The 22,696-nt window shown below is 39.9% G+C and overlaps 2 protein-coding genes across 4 annotated transcripts in view; one reads left to right on the forward strand and one right to left on the reverse strand.

Annotated features, from left to right (window-relative positions):
• The window catches only part of RB195_000608 (uncharacterized protein), a gene marked incomplete at both ends in the record, with an annotated part of 28,638 nt that extends 20,327 nt beyond the window's left edge, over positions 1-8,311 (reverse strand). The window contains 15 exons of one of the 2 annotated variants that reach the window (XM_064197039.1): positions 375-481; positions 1,265-1,354; positions 1,412-1,495; positions 1,561-1,716; positions 1,828-1,914; positions 2,220-2,328; positions 2,570-2,694; positions 3,940-4,125; positions 5,408-5,589; positions 5,645-5,783; positions 5,872-6,009; positions 6,068-6,130; positions 6,213-6,275; positions 8,094-8,201; positions 8,261-8,311. In XM_064197039.1, the coding sequence (XP_064052917.1) occupies positions 375-481; positions 1,265-1,354; positions 1,412-1,495; positions 1,561-1,716; positions 1,828-1,914; positions 2,220-2,328; positions 2,570-2,694; positions 3,940-4,125; positions 5,408-5,589; positions 5,645-5,783; positions 5,872-6,009; positions 6,068-6,130; positions 6,213-6,275; positions 8,094-8,201; positions 8,261-8,311 (1,688 nt within the window). Of the gene's footprint in view, positions 1-374; positions 482-1,264; positions 1,355-1,411; positions 1,496-1,560; positions 1,717-1,827; positions 1,915-2,219; positions 2,329-2,569; positions 2,695-3,939; positions 4,126-5,407; positions 5,590-5,644; positions 5,784-5,871; positions 6,010-6,067; positions 6,131-6,212; positions 6,276-8,093; positions 8,202-8,260 lie in introns of those variants that run through there. The other variant, XM_064197038.1, reaches the window with a different exon arrangement.
• Positions 8,312-10,475: 2,164 nt separating this feature from the next.
• Positions 10,476-22,332, forward strand: RB195_000609 (uncharacterized protein; the record flags this gene model as incomplete). Of its 2 annotated transcripts, none has more annotated exons than XM_064197040.1 (12): positions 10,476-10,610; positions 13,012-13,146; positions 13,225-13,347; positions 14,738-14,890; positions 14,995-15,068; positions 16,674-16,764; positions 16,831-16,915; positions 17,769-17,924; positions 19,698-19,789; positions 20,415-20,529; positions 20,589-20,694; positions 22,242-22,332. In XM_064197040.1, the coding sequence occupies 12 exons, from the start codon at positions 10,476-10,478 to the stop codon at positions 22,330-22,332; spliced, it is 1,356 nt and encodes a 451-aa protein (XP_064052921.1). The 2 variants fall into 2 exon arrangements, with proteins under 2 accessions (XP_064052921.1, XP_064052922.1); XM_064197041.1 differs by having other exon boundaries at positions 13,225-13,320.
• Between the last annotated feature and the right edge of the window lie 364 nt (positions 22,333-22,696).

Consider the following 22,696-nt stretch of genomic DNA (forward strand, 5'->3'; position numbering starts at 1 on the left):
TAAATTGCGGGGGTAGCAGCCGATGTATTCCCCAGAGGTCAACTCCTCCCAAGCCTGCTACCAATTTATTGACCCCAAAGGGATGAAGGGCTCGGTTGGCACTAGGGCTGTTTCAAACCATCGATCGATCTTGTACTCACAGCCAACCTCTTAATGACTGTGCGCGACCCGTCTCACTACTCAGAGAAAAAATGAAAAATTTTAAGTGCAGGAACTTTCCTTCTTCTTATATAGGCTGAGCTTAGGCATGACAACAAAATGGTGTTGGCACGAATCACACCATTTTGTTGTCATGCCTAAGCAGCACTCTTCATGCGGGCAAATGGTAAAAAGCAACAACCGAAATCTAACAAAATTTGAAAATTGGAACCCACCGAAATGTTCCTTTCTTTTTCCCGGCCTGACTTCTTTGGAGCCATCTGTACCATCTCTCGAGTTTCTTGTACATACTCGCCAGAATGGGACCATGTTTCGAAAGCAGCTAAAAAAAACAATGCAAATAAAAGGTCATTTTCACTGTAGCTAGCCCATATATAATATAATATAGGTGGCATATATCATATATATATATATATATATATATATATATATATATATATATATGTATATATATATACATATATATACATATATATATATATATATATATATATATATATATATATGCATGTATATATTTCCCGCTCCGCTCCGTCTGCGATCCGTCGAAAATCCATTCGGACGCCCCGATAGGCAATTCATTTCATTTGACGAATCGCAGGCGGGGCGCAAGGGTGGCGCGTTGCAATATATGACGTCGTAGGGAACCGCATTTCGGAGCCGTCTGTTTACAGGGATATAGGGAGAAATGAGTGGAAACACCCCTGTATACATAGTCTGCGACCCGATATAGGTATACTCCAAGGAAAATCCATACCACGCCAGATTCGTGCGATGATGGCTTTAAACTTGAAATGGAGAATTAATAAAAACATGCTCTACCAACAATGTAACGACTTCGCAAATATGATAAATAATAAACATATAAATCTTAGATGAATTAATACTCATTACACTTAAACAATAGACTCTAATGGTCCTTTTTCAAGACAAATATACAATATGAATAAAGATCTCAAATTATTTCCTTAACAGTAAATCTCTGATGTCAATTGTCACTACAGTAAATGTTCGTTACATGAGTTTCTCCTCTTTTCAAACTAAAAAAAATGCACGGCAACCGATAAATGAAGGAAGGAATGCTACAAAAGAAGTTTCCACTCACGTTTTCATCGTCGAGCATTTGGTCAACAACATAAAAGATACTAGGCGGATTTGCAACATTTGTGCGCTGCACGATGAACTCGGAAGGGACCTACATTGAATTACAGCCATGAAATATACAAGCGAATACTAAAATATCAGTTTATACCTTCGCTTCTGCCTCAACTCCTAGAATCATCTCGCGCGGAATCCAGCCATTCTCGCTCATTGTGTTCAACCAAGAGACAATAATCTTAAGAAGAAAGAAGTTGACTCCTTACAGTAAATTAGCAGTAAGAGAAGAACTAATGAAAAGACCTCCAAACTTAATTCTGGATCAAACTTCCGAATCAAAATATTGTGAAATCCTTCGTCCCAAAGGAATCCTCGCGGAAAAAATGAGCGTGATGGAACTGCCGAGAACAGCTCATGCGGACCGTACGTTACCGTTGTGGAAGCACCCGTTACTTGCACCTAAAACATGTGACAAACATTTAAGATCATTTAAAGTGTATTATTAAAGTATAAGACAGTGCTATTTGGACCGATAAAGACTTGAAGGAACATCTGGAAAAGAAAACAAACTCGATTAGACCCATGCCAATATCCTATACCTCCTAGCATATTGGACAGTGCTACCTTTGCCATTCTTTGTTCGATACCAGAGTCATCCTTAAATAGAAGGAATTGTGAAACCATTTGAAATAATCTCCAAAAGTGCGCCTTGTGGTTTGGAGTATTTGTTTTATAAAAAAAAAAACGAAGTGAAGAAATATATACGTGAACGATAGAAGTGGGACAGGACAATGCAGGATTTAAAGTACAAAGATTGCGAAATCTCAGTACTACAAACGTTTTGAAGTACAACACAGAAAGTGAATAAAAGCAAGAATTTATAACTGTAAGGAAACTTGAGGAATCACAGAATGAAAAAATATTTTTGAAATAGTTAAGCAAGGAAAATAGTAAACAAAAACCTTAATTCCCAGTTTGAAGCTGGTTTCGAATTGACGGTTAAAGTTCTGTTCCCTTTTCACGAGCTCTTTCTCGAATTCTGCGTTCATCTTGGCTCCATGATGGATAGTGCTGAAATTTAGAGATAACGATAACAATGAAATGGATTAATTGTTGCGTGTGCTGTAATGAGGAAAAGAAAACAGTCAGAAACACAACTATATCGGTTAAATAACTTAGTCACAAACAAGAGAGACTTCGGTTAAGGCACAGTTGCTACCTCATCACCTGTACTAAGTTCAACAACTGCTTCGCGATCTTTGAAAATGATTAAAGAAAACCATGCACTATTGAACGTGCTGATTGTGCCTACCTAAACGCTATCTCCACCTCCGTTTTCGTCCAAAAATTGAGCTGTATAGCTACAAATTGACCTTCGTTAAAAGGTTTCTGCTGATCTAACTGATAAACAAGACCGCGATCCGACTCTAAAGCACGCTGAAACAAAAAAGAATCTGTGAAGTTCCGGAATAACAGAGAGGATAATGAGTCGATGCTATTTCCTACAATGAAATATACCTCATCATATTCTCGATTCCATTAATCATATCTGCTGAACGATTCTCTAGAAAACGTTAGGTGCCATACGATTACGATAGTACGGAGGAGAAAGTTAACGACATTTTGGTGAATTCTTCCCCAAGTTACAATAGTAGCTCGAATCCTTGCTGTAATCAACCATTTTGGTTCTTATTCTTATGCTCAAATGCTAATTCAAAGATGATACTTCTTTTGCAAATGATCAGATTGAAAAAGGAAGAATAGAAACTTGAATTCATAATAATCAATCGTGTAGATATTGAAGTAAAAATCAATAAATACTCGAGTTATGCGACGAGCTGTCGATTTCGTTCTAGAGCTCCACAAAAGCTGTACAAAAAATAGTTTTTGGATGACCCTTCGTAGAATTGCGCCCTCTTTGAGTGCAGGTGTTTTAGGCTTGTGTACTATGATCATCAACTGCTAAAATGGCGCCTCTGTTACAAACAGCAGGTGCTCAAAAATAGCAAAGAGTCGTGTGATGAAATAAAAACAATGGAATAGTTGTGTCGATTCACGTAGATTTCAAAGCCCAGAACCTATGCCAAGTTTTATGATTTACGAGAACGCTGTGGAGATGAATACTGCTTTTTCACTCGCGCTTGACAAAGTTAGCCAATAGAGCAATAATAGCGTCGACTAGAAAATAAAGGTGATAAAAAAGAGTCATCAAAATTGCAAAGAGAATTCTATGAAACCCAAATGTGCACCCAAAAAGTTGAAAGTTAAGGTAAGTTTATGAAAAAAAACTAGAAATTAAGAATTCTATCAGCTATCATAAGGGAAAATGTTAGTCACATGAAGTGTCTAGTACAGTTAGCATTAAGACAACGTTTTTGTCTTTGTGTTTTTTTTTTTTCCTGCACAAAAGGAATGCGTTATTTCACTTTTGGTTAACAAAATGAAGGTAAACAATGTCAACTATAGAATTTGTTGTAGTTTCAAGAGAGTCGCCAAGCAGATTTGAAAAATAAGGTCAACTGCTTCCCGGGAATAACTCTAGTAAAACACGCCATAATAACTCTACATTAACCATAAGAAATACCACCTCGACTCAACATCCTCCAGAATAACTTCCGGGGTATACCCAACCAAAGGGAATGATCGTTTTCTTCGTAAAATGAGGAAAGAGAAAAAACATACCGTGTTCATAAAAATGAGATCATCAAGATGATCTAGATGAACCTCGTCGTCCCATACCAGGGTAGAATGCAGTACTTGGTCCTCATTTTTAACATTAACTTTCAATCGTATATCTCCAAACAACTCCGTTCTTCCAGTGATAATGTCATTTAAATGATGTCCTATACGGAACTTAGATTGCCGATCCTGGAACGATGGAGAATGTATACGAAACATGCAAATGAAATACACTGTCTCCAACGACATCTGATGAGTGCACCTGGAGTATTTTTCTGCCGAAAACAAGGCATAGGAACAGAATTAATATTCCTTGCTTCCCAACCTATCTTTTTCTCACTGTATAACATTTCCAAATTTTATGGTCTGCTCACTTCAACTCGTTTCCTTTTGTAGATTACGCTAGACAAAGAATCCCTCCGGGATAGGGCAATTCTAAGGGAAAGAAAACGCTTTTGCACCTTCTTTGCTCTTTATGGTTCCTGCAACATTTAAGGCATCACGGATCTAAAGTGGTGTGGATTTCCGATGGCTAAAGACTATACGGGATCATAAAGATTGCAGAAATGGGTGGGATATCGCTCATTTCTTTCTAATCCCCGTAAAAAAAAAACGCCCCGGAAGATACGGTGCGTGCAAAAGGGTGGCGCGCTCCAATTGAAATTCGAGCGTTCCGGGACGAGGTTTTCTACGACGAGTTCTTCGAATTTCTATCGGAGCGCGCCACTCTTCTGTACCCGCCGCAAAGTCCGGGGCGTTTTTTTAAGAGAATTAGGAAAAAATGAGCGAGATCCCACCCGTTTCTGCAATCTACATGTCCGTATAGTCTTTGCCCATCGGGAATCCATACCACCCTAGGTTCGTGGGGTGATGCCTTTGAGGACAAGGTATCACCAAATTGACGGAGCTGAGATCTGTCCGAACGAACACTGCATGTTTCCACGCATTTCGAAAACAGGAGGGAAATTTCAAGCTCTCCACAGTAATCTACAAGAGATAGATTAAGCCCAACAACACAAAGTTTGTTTCCAACAAGAATCAACAAGATCGAGCGTACTTATACCGTTAGAAAACTCAATCTCAATACATGATGCTATACCGATTTCATCGACTTGAAGGCTTCTGATTCAGTTGCGAAGCACTCTACGAAACGTTGCATAATCAGCGTGTCGTTATCGATAAGTAAGAAAAAGACGGTTCCAAAATGTCGAGAAAGTGTGGTTTGTCAGGAAATGCAGGTTGGCAGCGTAGGTACGACAGGGAGGAGCAAGACCCTCCTCAGGTGAAGGTGAGGGTACAGCCCAAGCGATGAGGATCCCTTCGCGAACCGTTCAAAAACGAAGGGGGTTGGGGCACCGGCTCTCATTAACCCATGTGTGGTTGGGAGCACCACAGAAACATCCGAAAATTTAGAAAAAAAAAGTGAAATGAGAATGGATCTATCTAATTAATTTAATTCCTATTCATTTACCTGTGCCACCAAATAGAGTATAACAGAATATCTTGTTCTTGTATCTGCACGTAATCTTGTAGTCCACGATTCACCATAGTTTATCCAGTCAAAGGACAGTGTTCCGTAAATTTCGGAAACATTTTGGCGACCAAAAGTACGACCATCTGCGGAGTACCATCCATAACCTCGGATATTATCTCCTAAATTTTCCATGAATCCCTATTTTTGTTTAAAAGTGATACGAAATCACCTCACCTTGATTGCACCAGTGTCTCATGTGAGGTTTCTGCAACACGTCTGGCTGTTCATACCACATTACTCCAAAGAGGGGTGATCGTGGATCTCTTGTGCGCAGACCGAAATAGGTGTGAGAACGATAGGATCCCCATTTTTTCTAGAATCAAATGCTGCGAACTAATAGTTGCACTAAGTTCACTGTTACATAACGGGTACTCCAAGAACAAATCAACATCGAGAATTACGTTGTCAACGTTGAGGCCTTCAATACGTGGAAGTAGTTTCCGTAATTGACGGGTGCCGGAAAATTCCAGGTAAGTAAGATACGAAATAGTTGCCACAACTGCACTAATTAGAACAAGAGTACTCCAACTCAACGCACCCTGAAACTAATGCAGAATGAAGAACATATAGTCTCTTACAAGGGAATAAGAAAAAAACCTTATTCTTGGCCTGCTTCTGAAGTGCAGCGGAAGGATTTTTTGGTTTTTTCCCTGGCGCCATCTAATATAGAAAAAATAGAAGAACTGATTTATGACAATCTCGAAACCAACACCGTGTTGTTTTGGAAAATAGTTTAGTTTACCGCCGAAAAGGGCGTTGAGGGGCACCTCAAAAAGTGTTCCAAATGGCTGTCTGAGCAAGTTTCCTATAATCTGAGCTGTTAAACAGGGTTGTTCGATTTAGTAGCTACGTTAAAGGCATCACCCCACGAATCAGAGGTGGTACTGATTTCAGGTGGAGTATTCGCGTACGGGATAATAGATTATGGAGAGGGGAGTGATTCCACTCATTTTTTCCTAATTGCCGTAAAAAAACGGCCCAAATGATATGAATTCGAGCGATCCGGCGCGCTATTTTCTACGACGAGATCGATTGGAGCGCACCAGCCGTGTGCACATGCCGCGTCTTCCGGACCGTTTTTTACGCCAGTTAGCAAGAAATGGACCGAATCACCCTCCCCCTCTCCATAATCTACTATCCCGTACACGAATACTCCACCTGAAATCCGTGCCACCTCAAATTCTTGGGGTGATGCCTTTAAATCACGAATTAGGCAAGAGCGAACAGTGGAGATGCGCGCTAGAATCCCACAAACGCCATTGTAAGGTAAATATGATAACAAACGTAATTACTAAAACAACCAAAGGTGTTTAAAGGCATCACCCCACGAATCTGAGGTGGTGCAGGTTCCAGGTTCCGTTCCGTCCATTGCCTCCTAACTGCCCTAAAAACCGCCCGGAAGATGCGGCGCCGCACAAGGCTGGTGCGCTCCAGTTGAACTCCTTGTAGAAAATAGAAATTCCAGAAAGCCCGAAGCCGTATCTTCCGGGCCGTTTTTTTACGGCAATTAGGAAGAAATGGACAGAACCACTCTCCTCTCCATAATCTACTATCTCTTATAACAATATTCCACCGGAAATCTTTACCATCTTAGAATCGTGGAGTGATGCATTTAATGTCTCAAACTTCAAGAAGGTTGCTTAGGTAGCCATTACTACCACTTTTTGGGATGTACCACGACTCTCCTTTCCCCTCTAGGAGGTGGAATACTGATGCCAACTTTGGGAGTAGTTCTTATTTAATGATATCATTAGCAAGATCTTTGGAGCATGGCATATTAAAAAAAATCTCTTGAAAATAAGAGAGAAAACAAGCAGACAGACAAGCGGAGACAAATCAGGAAAGACAAAGAGTAGAGAGACGGAGAAGGGAAGAGGGGACAGTCCCGATTCACGAAAAGCGCGCATGATCCTCTAAAATACTCGTAAATACATAGAATATCTACTACCAACTTAATTCCATTTTCCACAACCTGTGGATTCGAGATTTGTTCGAAGGCACGCTCGTTATTACATATACATTGGATCCTTCATTAGATAAGGTAAGGATAAGGATATTCACGATAAGGTAGGAATTCGAAAATGCGGTCTTAATGGGAGTAAGGTAGGAAAAATCCAGGTAATAAGAAAATAAATAACAATAAATAATGAATAGATGCGGCCGAGTCTGTGGTTCCAGAATAAGCTGTCAGCCCGCTGTGATAATTAAGCTCCTCCCATCCACTGAAGTCATTTTTCTAGTGCAATAACAGATGAAAATTGCTTTTTGACAAAGTTTAAGAACAAACATGAAGTTAGAATAATGTGGAATTCGTGGGAAATAAAGGAGAGACAATGGAATATTTATTGGAGTACTGGAAAATAATTCAAAGATTAATTATTTACTTAAAAGAACAAAGCGTTACTGTCCGTTCACCTCACAAAAAGTGACGGTCACCGCTTAAAATTATAGTTTTGCTCTTCAGCTCTTGTATGTCGCAGAAGTTCCGCTCAAAATTCCCAAAATGATAATGGTAAAAGAGAGAATAAACCAGTTTTAGGAGACGAATAATTTAACACATTAAACTGTAGTTACTACTGGTTTGCTCTGTATAAAAACAGGAGGTAAGTAATCATCGTTCAACATTCAATCCCCTTGGTGTCTTATACTTCCCGCTATCTTCTATTTGCTTCATTTGACGAGCAATCGTTTGATATTTCCATACGCAACAGATCGATACTCCCAGCCACAGCTGAACAGTCAGCATTGTGATGCCTATCCGTTCGATTTGAGTTTTTAAAGTAAGCTTACGGAGAAATCGCACTCCTGCGAACCATTTTTCACACGTTGTTGGGCAGTCATTAGCAGAAAGAATCAATCGGATGAGAATACATAGTAAATTACGAAGAACTTGTAAATTTATTAATGATGATATACTAAAAAGTAAACCAAGAACTCAATTAGGAAAATAAGAGTCTAGATAAGAAGAAAAAGGAGGAAGAGAAATTATTCATAGTCGGGTCAAAAAGACCTGAAGTTCGATGCAGTTATGTAAGCGACTGCGTTCGAAGCGACGCAATGGAGCGTTTACGCAACTGCATCTTGCTTCATGTAGTTCTGACCCTACTATAAGTATTTACTACTATAAATTTAAATAATACTGTTAGTACAAATACTTACTATAAGTATGAATAATCACTGAAAGTTTGAAAACATCTCTGCCGATACTATGTTGAAGCGAACTGGAGACGGGTAAGGCTTAAAGTAGGAGCTGCGCAATGGTCTGTTGATTTGCTATTAAAAATTACTAGCTATTGCGCGGGGCATTACCGATCATCATTGCCAGCCACTTCCAATAAGGATAAGTTGTCGCACGTGTGGGTTCCTCACGATACACACCTTTCCATGAGTGTAGTTGCGGTGCATTTACGTACGCGCTCAAAACGACGCGGTGGAGGTAACAAGAGTGTGGTTGCCGTGCATTTGCGCACGCACTCGCAACGGCGCGGTGGAAGCAGAACTGGAACCGAGTTGAGATCGTCGCAAACTGCAGCGATGGATGGTGCCAGCAAGGGTTTTACCACGCTCCCAGCCGCTACGCTCCACCGAAGCGCCTCGAGAGAAGCCGCGTACGCAATTGCGTACGTGCTTCATGTCGTTTTGACCCTACTATAATTTATTTAGCAGCTGATAAAAGTAGTGAACATGATGAGGATGTACTCGTTTCAAAACGACACGAAGTTCGGTACAGTTGCGTAAGCGGCGCTTTGAAGCTAGCGATTGGGATCGAGGAGCGGCAATCGCGAACTGCAGCGATGAGTAGTGCCAACAAGAGTCCCTCCTAACTGCTACGCTACACCGCATTGCTCTAAGCGCATCCGCTTACGCAACTGCACCGAACTTCACCTCATTCTGACACGACTGCATCCTAATGATGATCAAAGAGGATAACCAGGTAAAATATTTCGTATTAATAAATCCGGAAAAAACAATCAGCAGGAAAAATTAGTTATCAGAAGAGAAACTAGTCAGCCCATACCAACACTGATCACAATGGATGCATATGTTTCAATCGCAACTCAACCTAGGCGTAAAATTAAATGCTGCACGTGCTGTTCACAGAAATTTCGCTACATTTTGCGCCTATACAAGAAAAACTTGCGGAATTAGTGAATTTAACCTTTCTTATGTTCCTACCAACTGGGAACTAGATTATCATCTCTCACGTCTCGTTTTTTCTCTCCATAATAATTATTTAGCTGCACACTGGCGGTAGCTTTAGTTGCTGGTAAGGGTCGGCTGGACGCAATTAACGTTAAACACTTATGAGCGTTGCTGATTTCTGGGCAATTGTTCAAAGATCAGTGTGTCGAAGATACCGGAAGCAAGATGTAGTTGGGGGGGGGGGTGCTCAAAGCTGCTCCAATCGAACGATACTCGAACTACACTCAGAGAGCAAAAAATCGTTCCTGGAGCACAAATAACACCCTTGAATGAAATGCGGATTCCGGAGAATGCATCTCCCTGACCGTTTTCAGTTTTTTTCCTAGTTTTTTTTTTTCGAAAGACATACTATGCCTTAGCTATTCGCTTCCAGTTACCCTGTTTGGAGATTTTGGTGAAATCACAGTTCCAAGTCTATCTTTCTTTCTCTTATTAGCTTTAGCCTATAGGTCAAAGATACTCCAAGACTCATGCTTAGATTTTAGGGCCTCAACTGACTCAGCTATTCGCTTTCGGTGATGACCTATTGATTGCGAACTATCACCCTCTCTAATGTTTCTTAAATGGGAAAGCGATTTGTTACTTGAAGCGGTTTTTGTGCTCCATGAACGTTTTTGCGCTCAAAAAATACAGATCAATTAGAGCACTGTTGAGTGTTCCCCCACTAGCTACACTTTACCCGAGCAAGCATCATGGAAAGGGTACGAATAATCAGTACCTGTGTCTTCTTCCGTATTACCCCTTGTTTTTTTCCTTAGTCACCAGCTGCTGAAGAGTTGTGGTTTTGATGATTTCAGAACGAATGGTCCAGCGGATATTCCGGAATTTGCTTCGGTTTCCAATACGTTCGTGTGTACGGTCAGTGCAGACTGACACATGGTCGTTAACAGAAGTGCTGAAAGAACTCAATCCAAGAAAAACCTCTTATCAGTTCCTGGTGAGCTGTTTATTTTTCTCTTATTCATGGATTTTTTCTGAATTCTATTTGTCTCCAGCAAAACTTTTAATTCCAAAACTTCTCGATATTACATTTTTGGTTCGATCCTTTTTACAGACATCTTGTTTATTTCGTTCTTTGTTGTGTCCCTATTCAGTAGCTTCACCTACTATGCTTTGGGGTGTATTTTTGTATGACTTTCAAAATTTCTCTCTTTGGCCTTTGGAATCCATCAGTAATCAAACATTCATCAGTAAGTTTACTCCAAGCAAAGTTGGTTGTAATCACTGTCATTCACTAGGTATTACTAAAATTATCCACGAATAATAAGCCAAGCAATGGGTCTGTTTTTACACGTTTTTTGCAAAATGATGTTTTGCATTTGCACTTCTTATCCAAATGCCCACTACACCAGTTCCAATATTTATCTGCATCATCACTTCTTATCTGCTCCCACCTCATGTACAAACAGTTTTTTATTTGTTTCGTGTTCTTAGCTACGTACTATCATAAGGTGTTATTAGATCTTCCAGTCAAAATCTCAGTCGGTCTTTGTGCTCTTGATTCTAAAGTCGAAAGTCTGCTTTTCATTCTCTCCTTTTTCATCTCATCATGTTCGGAATTAATTTTTTCTTCTAATGTATTTTGGGTAATGTTCAAGGTTGAACGATGAGGAGGAACTGTGTGGGGTCACGCTCATAATCGTAATCTACAACCCTAGTTCCACAGTGTAGCACAGAGACCACGACATCGTCATTTTCGCGATATAATGCCTTTAAATACTGAATAAAAAAAAGAAGAAGTTGGGCCTCTATCGTATTTATCTACATCCAGATACACATCTCAGAAATATCCTCACCTTTTTTGCTCTATCTGTTCATCATCTCGCTGAATATGTTTCATCTACCATTAACCTCTTAGAGCATGCGATTTCGCAGCTCTGCAGAGAACTCGAATGTCGTCGTCATTATGTTTGTAGCGCTGAACTGCTTTTTTTTCTTTATCTCGCTTTGTTATCACCATCATGGTATGAGCAGCTTTAAAGCAGTGTGCGATGTTGAAGCAGCTGGTGTGAATAGTTGTTTCGGCGAATGAACTGAACCCTTTTTTTTTTGCGATTTGTGCAGTGTTGTGATCTTCTTTCCTCTGCGTTCATTACGAACTGTTTCCCAAACTGTATCCACTGGTTGGAGGTAGATAAACACGAAAAATTTCTCTACCATTAAAATCAGTGCAATGCGTATGCGTTGCCGTTGCTATCATCCAGGATTTTTGTTTCCACTATTGAATTTGCCGAGGCGGGTGTAGCGCAGTCGGTAAGAGGTTCCGCTGTCTGCACGATCCATCGGAGGTTCGAATCCGCATTGGTACTCACCAAGCCCTTCATCCCTCCGAGGTAGATAAATTGGTACCAGACTTGTCTGGGAGGATAAAAACACTGACTTGGCACAACGGCTAGCCTCCGCAAGTAATTGCATGGGCCACTTACACGTTCGTGAACCTCAAACGATTCTGAATTGAAGTGAACGTGGGGGCGCATCCTAAGTGCCAGACACTTTATCCTTTATCCTTATGAATGTGCCAGCTGCTGAAATAACGCAAAAAGGAGCAGTCCCATATTCATGTGTTCTTATGTATTCATAATGTTTATTCATGTTTCGTTTTGTCTCCTTTCCAGTGTTGGTTTTTTTTTCTAACAAAAATTCGCAGACGTCTTTTCTTGTTTCCAACAAGAAATAATGTACCAACAATAACATTCTCACGGCAAAAGAAACCATTAATTTAGTAAACAATAAACATATTTCTAACAACACAATCCAATACATCTGATCAAAACAAATAGATGTATGACAAGAAACAGCAGAATAATCATAACTAACGGTGTGATCATGTCTGAAAATCTTACTTTCCCCCTATTGTTATCGCATAAAGTAAATTTAGTGCTTAACTGAAGGGCAAGTCGGAGCATGATTTTGGGTGATTTTTGAAAATCGACCTGTGTACTTCCTTTTGAGCATTCCGATAAAGTCAATTGTTGGTTTTGGAGATGTAGCAAAGAGTATCTGTGTTGAATTTTGTTGTTGTTGTTGTTGTAAACAGTGCTGCTAGGACTTTATCATCTATGAAGTTTTCTTGAAGCATCTTTTCGGTTCGGAAACGTCAACTGGCCGGAGAAGGACCGTACATTTCCTGAGTATGAGAACCTATCCCGGGGAAATATGTTGGAAATTTCACTAAGATTCACTCTCTATCTTCTTTCTTTCTGTAGCACCTGCGCTTCACTTATAACAAAAATTTGTCTTTGGTTACTCCAAATATGGTTCAAAGAGCATAATTGAAATATAATCTATACAGGTGCATTCGTGGATGAAGTTCCCGCGTTTCTTCATAATAGCTTTAGGCAGCTGCAAGGCGAGTCGTGGAAGCTTATGGGACAAACCAAGAAGATGAGAAGAAGGAAATATTGCTCAAGGTGGCGAATAACTGTGGTCCAGAATTGTCAGCTCTTGACAACGCTATTCATCTCTACAAAAAGGTCGTTCTCCTTACTCTGTTCTAAAAGCAAAAAGATTGTGAAACAGAAAAATCCCTTGTGTTCATCGAAATTTTCCAGAATCCGGGTTTAGTTCATGAGGTTCGTGATGCTGCTACACCAGTTCATTTTCGACTTCTACAATCGATCGGGAACCTTCCTGACGGAATAAAAACTGTATGCGATATGAGGGCCCATTTACTGGTTTGTTTGTTTTTTAGTTCCCTTAATTGAAACTTGTAGTTGTAATGTAGTCGTTTTACATGCCATGAGCAAGTGACATGAGAGCTTCACCTTTGTATTCTAAAGGATTTATTTTATGTTATGGCTTGGTGGAACAGTTTTGTTCTGATGCAACCCTTTTCCACCGAAGGAGAAATCATTCCAATCTCATTTACCATTAGCAGTTGTGCTAGAGAAAAACTCGTGGGGTCAAATACGTAACTGAAAATGTTTTTTTTTTAAATATCCATCATTAAATTACCCTAACTGGAGCAAAGATCACGTTTTTTCAAAAGTATTGCGTGAAATCACACTGTTTTTATAACTGTATAATTTCACATACGTAAAATTAATCCAATCTTTTCATTGTATTCTTCAAGGAGCTAAATAATTCAGGAGTAACCTGGCTAGTGAGTCCAATTTGAATGTATTCCTGAAGTCTGTTTGCTTCATTCTATGGAAGAAAAGCTTCACGAATACGTAAGGACTTGCCATTACTGTGGCAGGAGTCTGGCACAAAACGAGCCACCTTTGTACTTCGCCACTTAGAATCACATTCATCTCGCTGTGAAGCGGTATACTGTTTGAAATGTCATAATAAAGAGTAAACAAACACTGATATCAAGAATGAAGTGAAGACGTGGATGTAAATTCAGAAAAACTACCGATGAAATTCTGTTTCGAGTCTCTGACCTCATTATCTTTAAAATAGGAGACGTAATCCACTCGTCAGTGTTCCTTTGAAGGTCTGAACTTTATGCAAAATTGCGAGTAGATCTCGCGTTTCTAACCTTTTGGGTCACAGAAAAGAAAGAAAATATATTCTCAGTTCACACTTTATTTACATTTTGAGATATCTACTACTCTGAAATTTTACTGCTGTTATGACATTCGCTTTTAGTTCATCAAACCTACACATTCCTTTTGCTAACAACAACAGCTGACTCCTAAATCTTTCCCTTCTACAGATTCCTATTGCTTGACCGTGTGAAAGCAATGAAACCTTGTAGGAAGCAGAAAAATATTTCTATTTTGGCGTTCTGTTTAACTAGAAAATGTAGTAGTCTCAAAAGTGCTTTTCTCAGTGGTGAACTTCCTGTTCAGATTCAAATGAGTTCGCTGAGTTAGAATATGCCAGCAAGACCACATACATCAAGCATTGCAAAAAGAGCTGAAAAAAAAAACAATAACAACACTTTATCATCGAAATTGTACTTCAACTTACCATTTGAAGGTCAGAAGATTAATGAGTTGTAGTGATGACGGAGCTTTTATAATATTTTGAATTAACTCTCTCTCTCAAGAGAAAAAGAGAGAATGTTGCTGCTTGAGTAGTAATTATCACTTTATAATATAACTTCTTTGCCTTCAGCACCTGATGAAGTCTGAAGCTGACAAATCTGTCGCTGCCGCTTTTCGACGCTTGGAAAGATCTGCTCATGAGCTTCTCGAACTTTGGTTTTGTCAAAGTAATTTGAAAGTTGAAAGGTTGACGTGGCAATCACCAGGAGATATTCTTCACAAGGTATTTTTTTTTCGCATTTACCAAATCCTACTAAGTGAAAACGCTCTGTTCTGGTTTTCTGTAGTTCGGGTGAGTTGTGGAATTTCACACCCGGCTCCTTCCAGGTCGTAGATTATGAAGCGGTTCACCCTGTCCAAGGCATGACGGATTTTAAAAGGCGTGTTGGATCTCACAGAAGGTGAGGTTTAATTTTGCGCAAGATTTTCTAATTCAATATAAAAGTAACAATCAATTACTCCAGCGTTTTCTGCATTACGGAGCACTTGCAGAAAAAATATTAGATTAATAATTTGTTTTTAACTTAGCTTTTATTCTGTTTTCGTAGTTTTCCATTAAATCTTTCATATAAAGCGTTGCACCTTTTAAATATGTCTGTTGCCAACAGGTTTCAATTTCTCTGAACTACCAAATATTTCGTTTGGCTAACTACATCAAAGAATTTCGAGCGCTTCTTGTAATGCAGGAAGTTATGCACGCAAATATCAAGTAGCCTAGTAAAACGGCTTGTTAGAGCTTGCTGAATCCGATATAAGTTGCCAATGAACCCATGTCCCTTCCAGGAATTTAACCTATCAGATTATGCAGTCTGGCAGCTTGCTGGACAACAGCATATTTTTACAATCTTTGGGAAATTTACGACACATGACAGCGAGTAATACTGCACGATCCCAAGACGTATACTCCGATGTCTTACTGGATTAAGGCAGCATAACATGAATCTGAAGTAGTGGAGGAATCAGCGGGAAAAGCTAGGGATGGGATTGTAGATAGCGGATCCGGGATGGCTCCGCTCATCTCTCCCTGATCGTCGTAAGAAATCGAGTGGAAGATGACGTTTTTTTAAAGACGATTTCAGTTGAAGAGCGGCACCCTTGTGCACGCGCCACATCCAAGCGCAGTCGGTCGAGGATCAGTGATACATCTCACCAACCTATTCAAGTGAAACCAATGAGTAGACAGTTAAGGGGATCGTTGCGTGTGCATAGAGGACCGTTCTAACTTGCCTCGTAATAACTAAATTGTTTTCCGCGTCTTTTTCTGCGATGATTTAGGGAGAGATGAGCAGAACCACCCCGTATCCGCAATCTATAACCCCATCTCTAACTCTTGCAGCGGATTCTCCCACTACTTAAGGTTCGTGGTATGCTCCCTTTAACCCATTGCCGCTTTCGACTGAAAAAGGACTTCTGTTTCCTTCTGTAATGGGCATCGTATTTCTTATACTTGACGCTGTCAACTACTTTTGTGCTTCTCTTAGTTTTGTATACAACTTTGGTGCTTTAACGCATAATAACTAGAAGAGTACGACTCAACAGTTGGTATAGCTGGTAAGATCGTGAATAAATACAAGGAAAATGTAGCACAATTTCTTCTCACAATTTCTCAGAACTCTTCACTCTGTCTTTCCTTAGGATAACTTTTTGCACTATTTATTATTCAAAACCATCTTTGGATCCTTTTGGTGGAGTCGCTCCAGAAGTTGCCGGAGACCGCATTAAGACCTTGGCTGCGGCATGTCATTTCTCTCACTAAACCCTATTTTTATGTGTTTTCGAGGCTTCAACTAACACTTTCATAACTCTTTTCAAAAAATTGAATTTTGCTATCCTTTCAGTGCTTGCTTTCTAAAATTCCTTTGATGAAAGTTTCCGGGAATATGTTAAGGAAGTGCCTTTTTCTCTAGGATATTTTTGAGAGAGTCATGGGGCTTTATTGAATTATCGTAACATTTTCTGTCGATTTTCCATGATTCATGAGGCATTTTGATCTTTTTTTGTTGCAGATGCTTTTACTTTTCTCATGAAGCGATGCCAAGGGAACCTTTGGTAATTGTCCACGTTGCTCTTCTGAATGAGATTGCGGACAACGTGCAGGTGTAGGAAAAAATTTCTTCGAATCCCCATAGTCATAGAACTCTACCGTAGAGTATTATTTTGTAGAGCATTATGCAGTGTGAACATCTTGACGTTCCTGAAGAAAATTGTGACACTGCCATTTACTACTCAATAACATCCACAGAACCAGGTATCAATGTTTTTATTTTTGTTAATTGACCTTTGTTATCTGGCTTTTTTTTCGAAATAATTTTCCGCATTCCGTCATTTAGAAGGTAGCATAGTATCTATTCATTGACTTGTTTGTTTTTTGGCGTACAGAAGAAAATCAAAATCATCGGAATACATTTGTAATCACTGCTGACTTGCGGTTTGCATCCGCTTATCAACACTTTGACGGCTAGATATGGAATCGCGTAGAATTTAAATCTCAACTTTTTTCCCTCATTAAAGCATCCACCATTGATTATGCTGACGCTTATGTAGGCTTTCCATTTGCCAACGCTCCTTCCGATACCGCTTCCGTTACACCTTTCGAAGCCTGAATGTTCGGAACGTTTATGTTCCATGAATCTGCAAAAAGCAGTTTAGAATCATTTTAAATCGCTAAAAAAAAGGACCGGAAGAGTTTGGAGGGTTCCATTTAAAGGTTAAGCTAAGCAATTAACATCATTACCGTATACGTAGGTAACCATGAGCTACAGCCCGACCTCAATTACATTCGACAGTTCGCTTAAACGTTGTGTCTCAAAACTGGTTGAGGAGAACTTGGTTTCGTTGATTATTGTTATTTGAAGGAGTGGGTGTAGGGCACTCGGTAAGAGGTTCGGCTGTGACAGCACGATCGATGAATGGTTCGAAAGCCCTTTGTGTCAACTAGAACCTTTCATCATTCCGGGGTCTACAAATTGAGACAAATCAAATACCAGACTGTCTGGAGGAATAAGGACACTGACATGACACATCGGCTCCTTCTTTATTGTTATTCTAAGAAGCCATTTTCTTCACGTGTTATTTTAACTGCTTCATTTTATATCATTCAGGATTGAAAGGTATTGATCTTGGTAACATGTTGATCAAGAGAGTCGCTACAAGACTTCAAAGTGAGCTCCCATCAATACATACTCATTCCACACTGTCGCCTATTCCGGGATTCCGTGCATGGATGCTTCGAAGCCTACACGGGAACTCATTTTTTGGTATGTTTTTGTTGAGGGTTAGATATTAAACGAAAGGGTTCTCGATATCTTGATATTTCTCTTTCAACCTTTATTCACAAGCTATGTGGGTCGCGTTGATCATTCTCACTTTCTTTGTTTAACCACGTATTCTTCCGAAAACAAATTTTCAAAGCTTTTTCGAACTCTTCCAAATCGCAAATTTGCAAAGGATCAGAAATAGGATTTCTTTTGGTTCCTATACTGTACAACCTGGGCTTCAGATATCATAGCTGATAACTTAGGTTTTTTTATTAGGTTTTCTTCGCCATTTCTTTTAAGAATGCTTTTTTAAAGGCACCACCTCACGAATGTGGGATGGTGCGGGTTTCAGGTGGGTTATGCCTATACGGAGTAGTAGATTACGGAGAGAAGGGTGATTCCGCCCATTTCTTTCTAATTGCCGCAAAAAATGACCCGGAAGATAGGGCTTCGAGAGTTCCGGCGCGCTGTTTCCTCAACGAGTTCGACTGGAGCGCGCCAGCCTTGTGCACACGCCGCATCTTCCGGGCCGTTTTTTACGGCAATTAGCAAGAAATGGACAGAATCAGTCTCCTCTCCATAATCTACGATCCCGTACGTATCCACGGCATAAGAATTACACTGTAAGTAACCCGCTGTTCCTCAGATTCGTGGGATGATACCTTCGAAAGAATTTTCGACAAAGAAAAAAGCTATACACCAGTTTCTTTTCGCCTCACTACCTCAACACGACGCAATCCAGTATCAAAATGTACAGCGATGATGATGAAGGCATAGAATCGTAACGGATCCCTTCCGTATATATGCAACAGTTACTCAATCTAGCAACTTTCACACGGATAGTTGCCATATTGAGCGCTCAAGCAATTCTATATGCTTTTTTTTAAAAAGAAATAAAATAAGACATTTTTTAAAGTACGTTACTGCTGCTATCCTTTGTATTTTCGAGGCTTAGTTGTAAGATGGCGCAAAAATGCAAAATACCATGTCAATAAGGATTCAAAGCAACGTTAAAACGTTTGCGGTTGTGAAATGGATCCACGTTAAGAATTTGAACATTTTATGCAGCGTTTATTTGGAAAAATGGATCATTCTACAAAAACAGAATCAAAGTATCAAATGGGAGATATTAAATGAGAATTAAGATGTTAAATGGATCACCGCTTGGAAAACGGAATTGACTACAGCACCAGTGGAAGTTTACTTTAATTCAGTTCCGTACTGCGCTATTTTAGTTTTAGATGTAAATGACATGCGAGCCTGAAAGTTTAGTCAGGAATTCTCCTAAAACATTTTGGAACCATGGAAAAGAATCTGGCAGTGAATGAGTGTCAACGCATAACAAACGACTTCCTACGTCCCTACCTTGAAATAATGCAAGCTGTGGACTATATACAAGCGCAGATCCTGAGATGGGATCCATTTCGTCGTTGTAAACGTAATCCGTGGAATCTTTTGCAACAAAGGTGGATGAATGGTTGCTCATTCCGTATCAATTGTGCCAGACCAAAGAACTTGAGAAAATTATAAGAACTAACAAGGTGATGATGCTGTTTGTTGGTCTAGCACACATATAAAACGTTATTAGTCAATTTTTTTTTTTAAAAAGATCTAGGAAGAGTTAGTCGAAGTCTTAGACAAACAATGAACCTGATCCATTAGGGAATACGTAGAAATTATTATACTGAAATTTTGCATGTTTACGGGATTGAAGACTCTCTTGAAGACTGTTGAAATGATTGCATTCCCACTATCTGTAAGACCCCGGTTTAGGATCAGTCGTCGATGACGAGGTCCTAGCTAAAATCTCCCAGTTCTCAGGAAAGCAGGCCACAAGTGAAGAGGCAACTCAGTTCCTTCTTGAAGTAGGTCTTCCTCATTTGAAGCGTGGAATTCACGAAAATTTTATGTGTGTAGAGTGCTTAGTTTGAAAAGATGTTCCGATTGAAGGCTCCATCCTCAGAGAGGGAGCCGAAATTGCTATTGAAAGTTCATAGTTGGATCCGTTAAGCTACCTGTTGTTGAACGAGGAACTCATGAAGGGAGCTCCTGGGGAACCAACAAATCGAGTTGAAGTTATTTTACACAACGCAACATACCGTGGTGTTACCTCAATGGATCGTGTGCCCTTTACCTTCCCGTTGCTTCCACCGTTTTCACTCAGTTCATTCGCACATGATACCCTTTATCCTCAAGACGATGATGAGGTAGAAGTTGCACAGGTAGTGCAACTTCTACCTCATCATCGTCTTGAGGATAAAGGAAAAAAGTGTCTGGCGTTAATCAAAAGGGCGAAAGGACGAAAGTTGACTCTTTCACAACGTCGCCAAAAACTACAATTTTCCTTCTTTTTTTTTCTTGATTTTACTTAGTTTTTGTCATAACACGGGGAATACCGGGGTCACGTAGGAAATTGTTGGAAAGCAGTACTGCAAATGTGTAGTACATCGAAACGCTTTACGAACTAGAACTCAGTTTTCACTTTTACAGATGTTAACGGATGTGAAACCATCAAAGTTGGAACCATTGAAGGATGTTCTGCTTCACTGTTGCGCACATTATCTCACATCAAGACGGCCGAATGGATTGGTATTAAATCCTGTCGGTGCGTAGCTTGAACATCTTAGCTGTACTCCTGACCCAGCACAAATATTTTCCTTTTAGCTAATTTTCACCTGAGAAACGGTGCCGAACTCTATCGGTTGAATTGGATGGGCGACACTAGCGCTCGAGGCATGGAAAATAGTCTTGGGATCATGGTGAACTATAGGTTTGTGCTTGAAACAACATTAATTTATGGAGTTTTTACGAACATTCTCAGTTCACGTATATTTATGAAACCATCCGTCCGAAAATCGGAAAATCTTCGTAAAAAAAGGTTTAAAAAATAGAAAGTCCGAAAATTTTGGTTGCTGATAAAAAGATCATTGGATAACCTTCGATATGTCGCTTGCAACCAATACATTTCACCGCAGGCAAATCCTTCTTCATCCTGATTAATGTATAGGAGCTATCAAATTTGTGTACATCCGACAGTCTTTCCATAACGAAAGAAACTGTTCTTCACAATGAAACTAATAACTATATTAGGAAGGCTGAAGTATTGTGTTAGGTTGCTCTCAAACGACTTTCTCGTTCTTTACTTTCTTTTATTTCCTCCTTTATTTTACTTTCAGTAGTACTCTACAGTACAATCATAATTGTTAGAGTCACAATCAGTGACATGTCCAATAGGTACAGCACAGCAGTGCTACAGCAGTGCTGTACCTATTGGGCATGTAACCGATTTCCTTTTTCCAGAACTATGGAGGTTTGAAATTGCTGTTGGTTACCCGTCGAGTCCATATCACAAAACTTCTCGAAATTTCCCTTCACCGGAAGGTGATTAGTGGATCGAAACAATTAACAGCAGAAATCTAGAATGTTGACGGTAGTGTTTTGTCACTACCGTCCGAGACGCCTTGACAATTAACTTATTTTTTCCTTTCTGTTCTCACTGAAACCAGTGAGGGCCATCCACAATACGCGAATGTCACGAGATGCCCTTAAAATCCGTCTTTCGCTCGTCTGGACGAGTGAAAGTTTCTCCTCCTTCCGTCTGGACGAGTAAACCGCTGAACGGTGGAGCTGTGTTAGTGTCATTGCTTCATTTCATGCTGTTGATATTTCGATTCGAGTATAGCCCGGTCAAAAGGATCTGGAAATCCAAACAGAACCTGAGAAGCTGCGGCGCTTTTCGATGCGCTGGACGATGAGTGGTGTAACTAACAACTTATTTGGAGGAAACAACTGTGCGCTCCTAGATACCTCTTTCTTAAAGGCATCACCTCGCGAATCTGAGGTGGTGAGGATTTCAGGTGGAGTATTCGTATAAGGGATAGTAGATTATGGAGAGGAGGGTGATTCCGTCCATTTCTTTTTAATTGCCGTAAAAAACGGCCCGGAAGCTGCGGGTTCGAGCGTTCCGACGCACTACTTTCTACAAGGAGTTCGACTGGAGCGCGCCAGCCTTGTGCACGTGAGCATCTTCGGGGCCGTTTTTTACGGCAATTAGGAAGAAATGGACGGAATCACCCCTCTCTCCATAATCTACTATCTCGTATACGAATACTGCACCTGAAATCCGTACCACCTCAGATTCGTGGAGGAAATAGGATGAGCTTCAGGACGCCTTCTGTTCATTATACGTCACGAGGTCACATGTATTGACCAATAAATGCATTCTGAATTAAACTTTATTTTCAAAACTTCTTAACAAGATAACACAATGATATACTGTAAGTGTTGCACGTACAATATGCTTAACAATTTTTGCAGGTATCGACTTGAGAATGTTCTGGAGAACAGTGTTCGTTATACCCTCAACAAACGTATTGCTGCTCACGAAAATGTTCTTTCATTGATGTAGGGAGAATCTCTGTGCTCAACTACCTCTGAAGCCTGTATAGTAGAATATAATTCCATAGCAGATAGTACTGTGTTTGCGGTCTAATGAAGTTTGTTTTATCCAGAAAATCTGAATAAATATCCTCCTGATGGCGTCTACGAGCAGCAAAAGATGTGAAGATTCCTGAGAAAGATCTAGAGATTCCGATGAAATTTCAAGTTAACAGCTAAATTTTTAGGATAAAATAAATTCTCAGGTAGAAAAAAAAACTCTACTTTGTGGGATGTTCTCGGGAAGCAGCAATGAGCACCCGAAAATTCCACCCAAACAGCTTCCGAAACTTTTGAGATTCCATAGTTACGTGATCTCAATTACATCTTATTAT

This window comes from Necator americanus, chromosome IV (assembly GCF_031761385.1).
Source record: "Necator americanus strain Aroian chromosome IV, whole genome shotgun sequence".
Taxonomy (NCBI): Eukaryota; Metazoa; Nematoda; class Chromadorea; order Rhabditida; family Ancylostomatidae; genus Necator; species Necator americanus.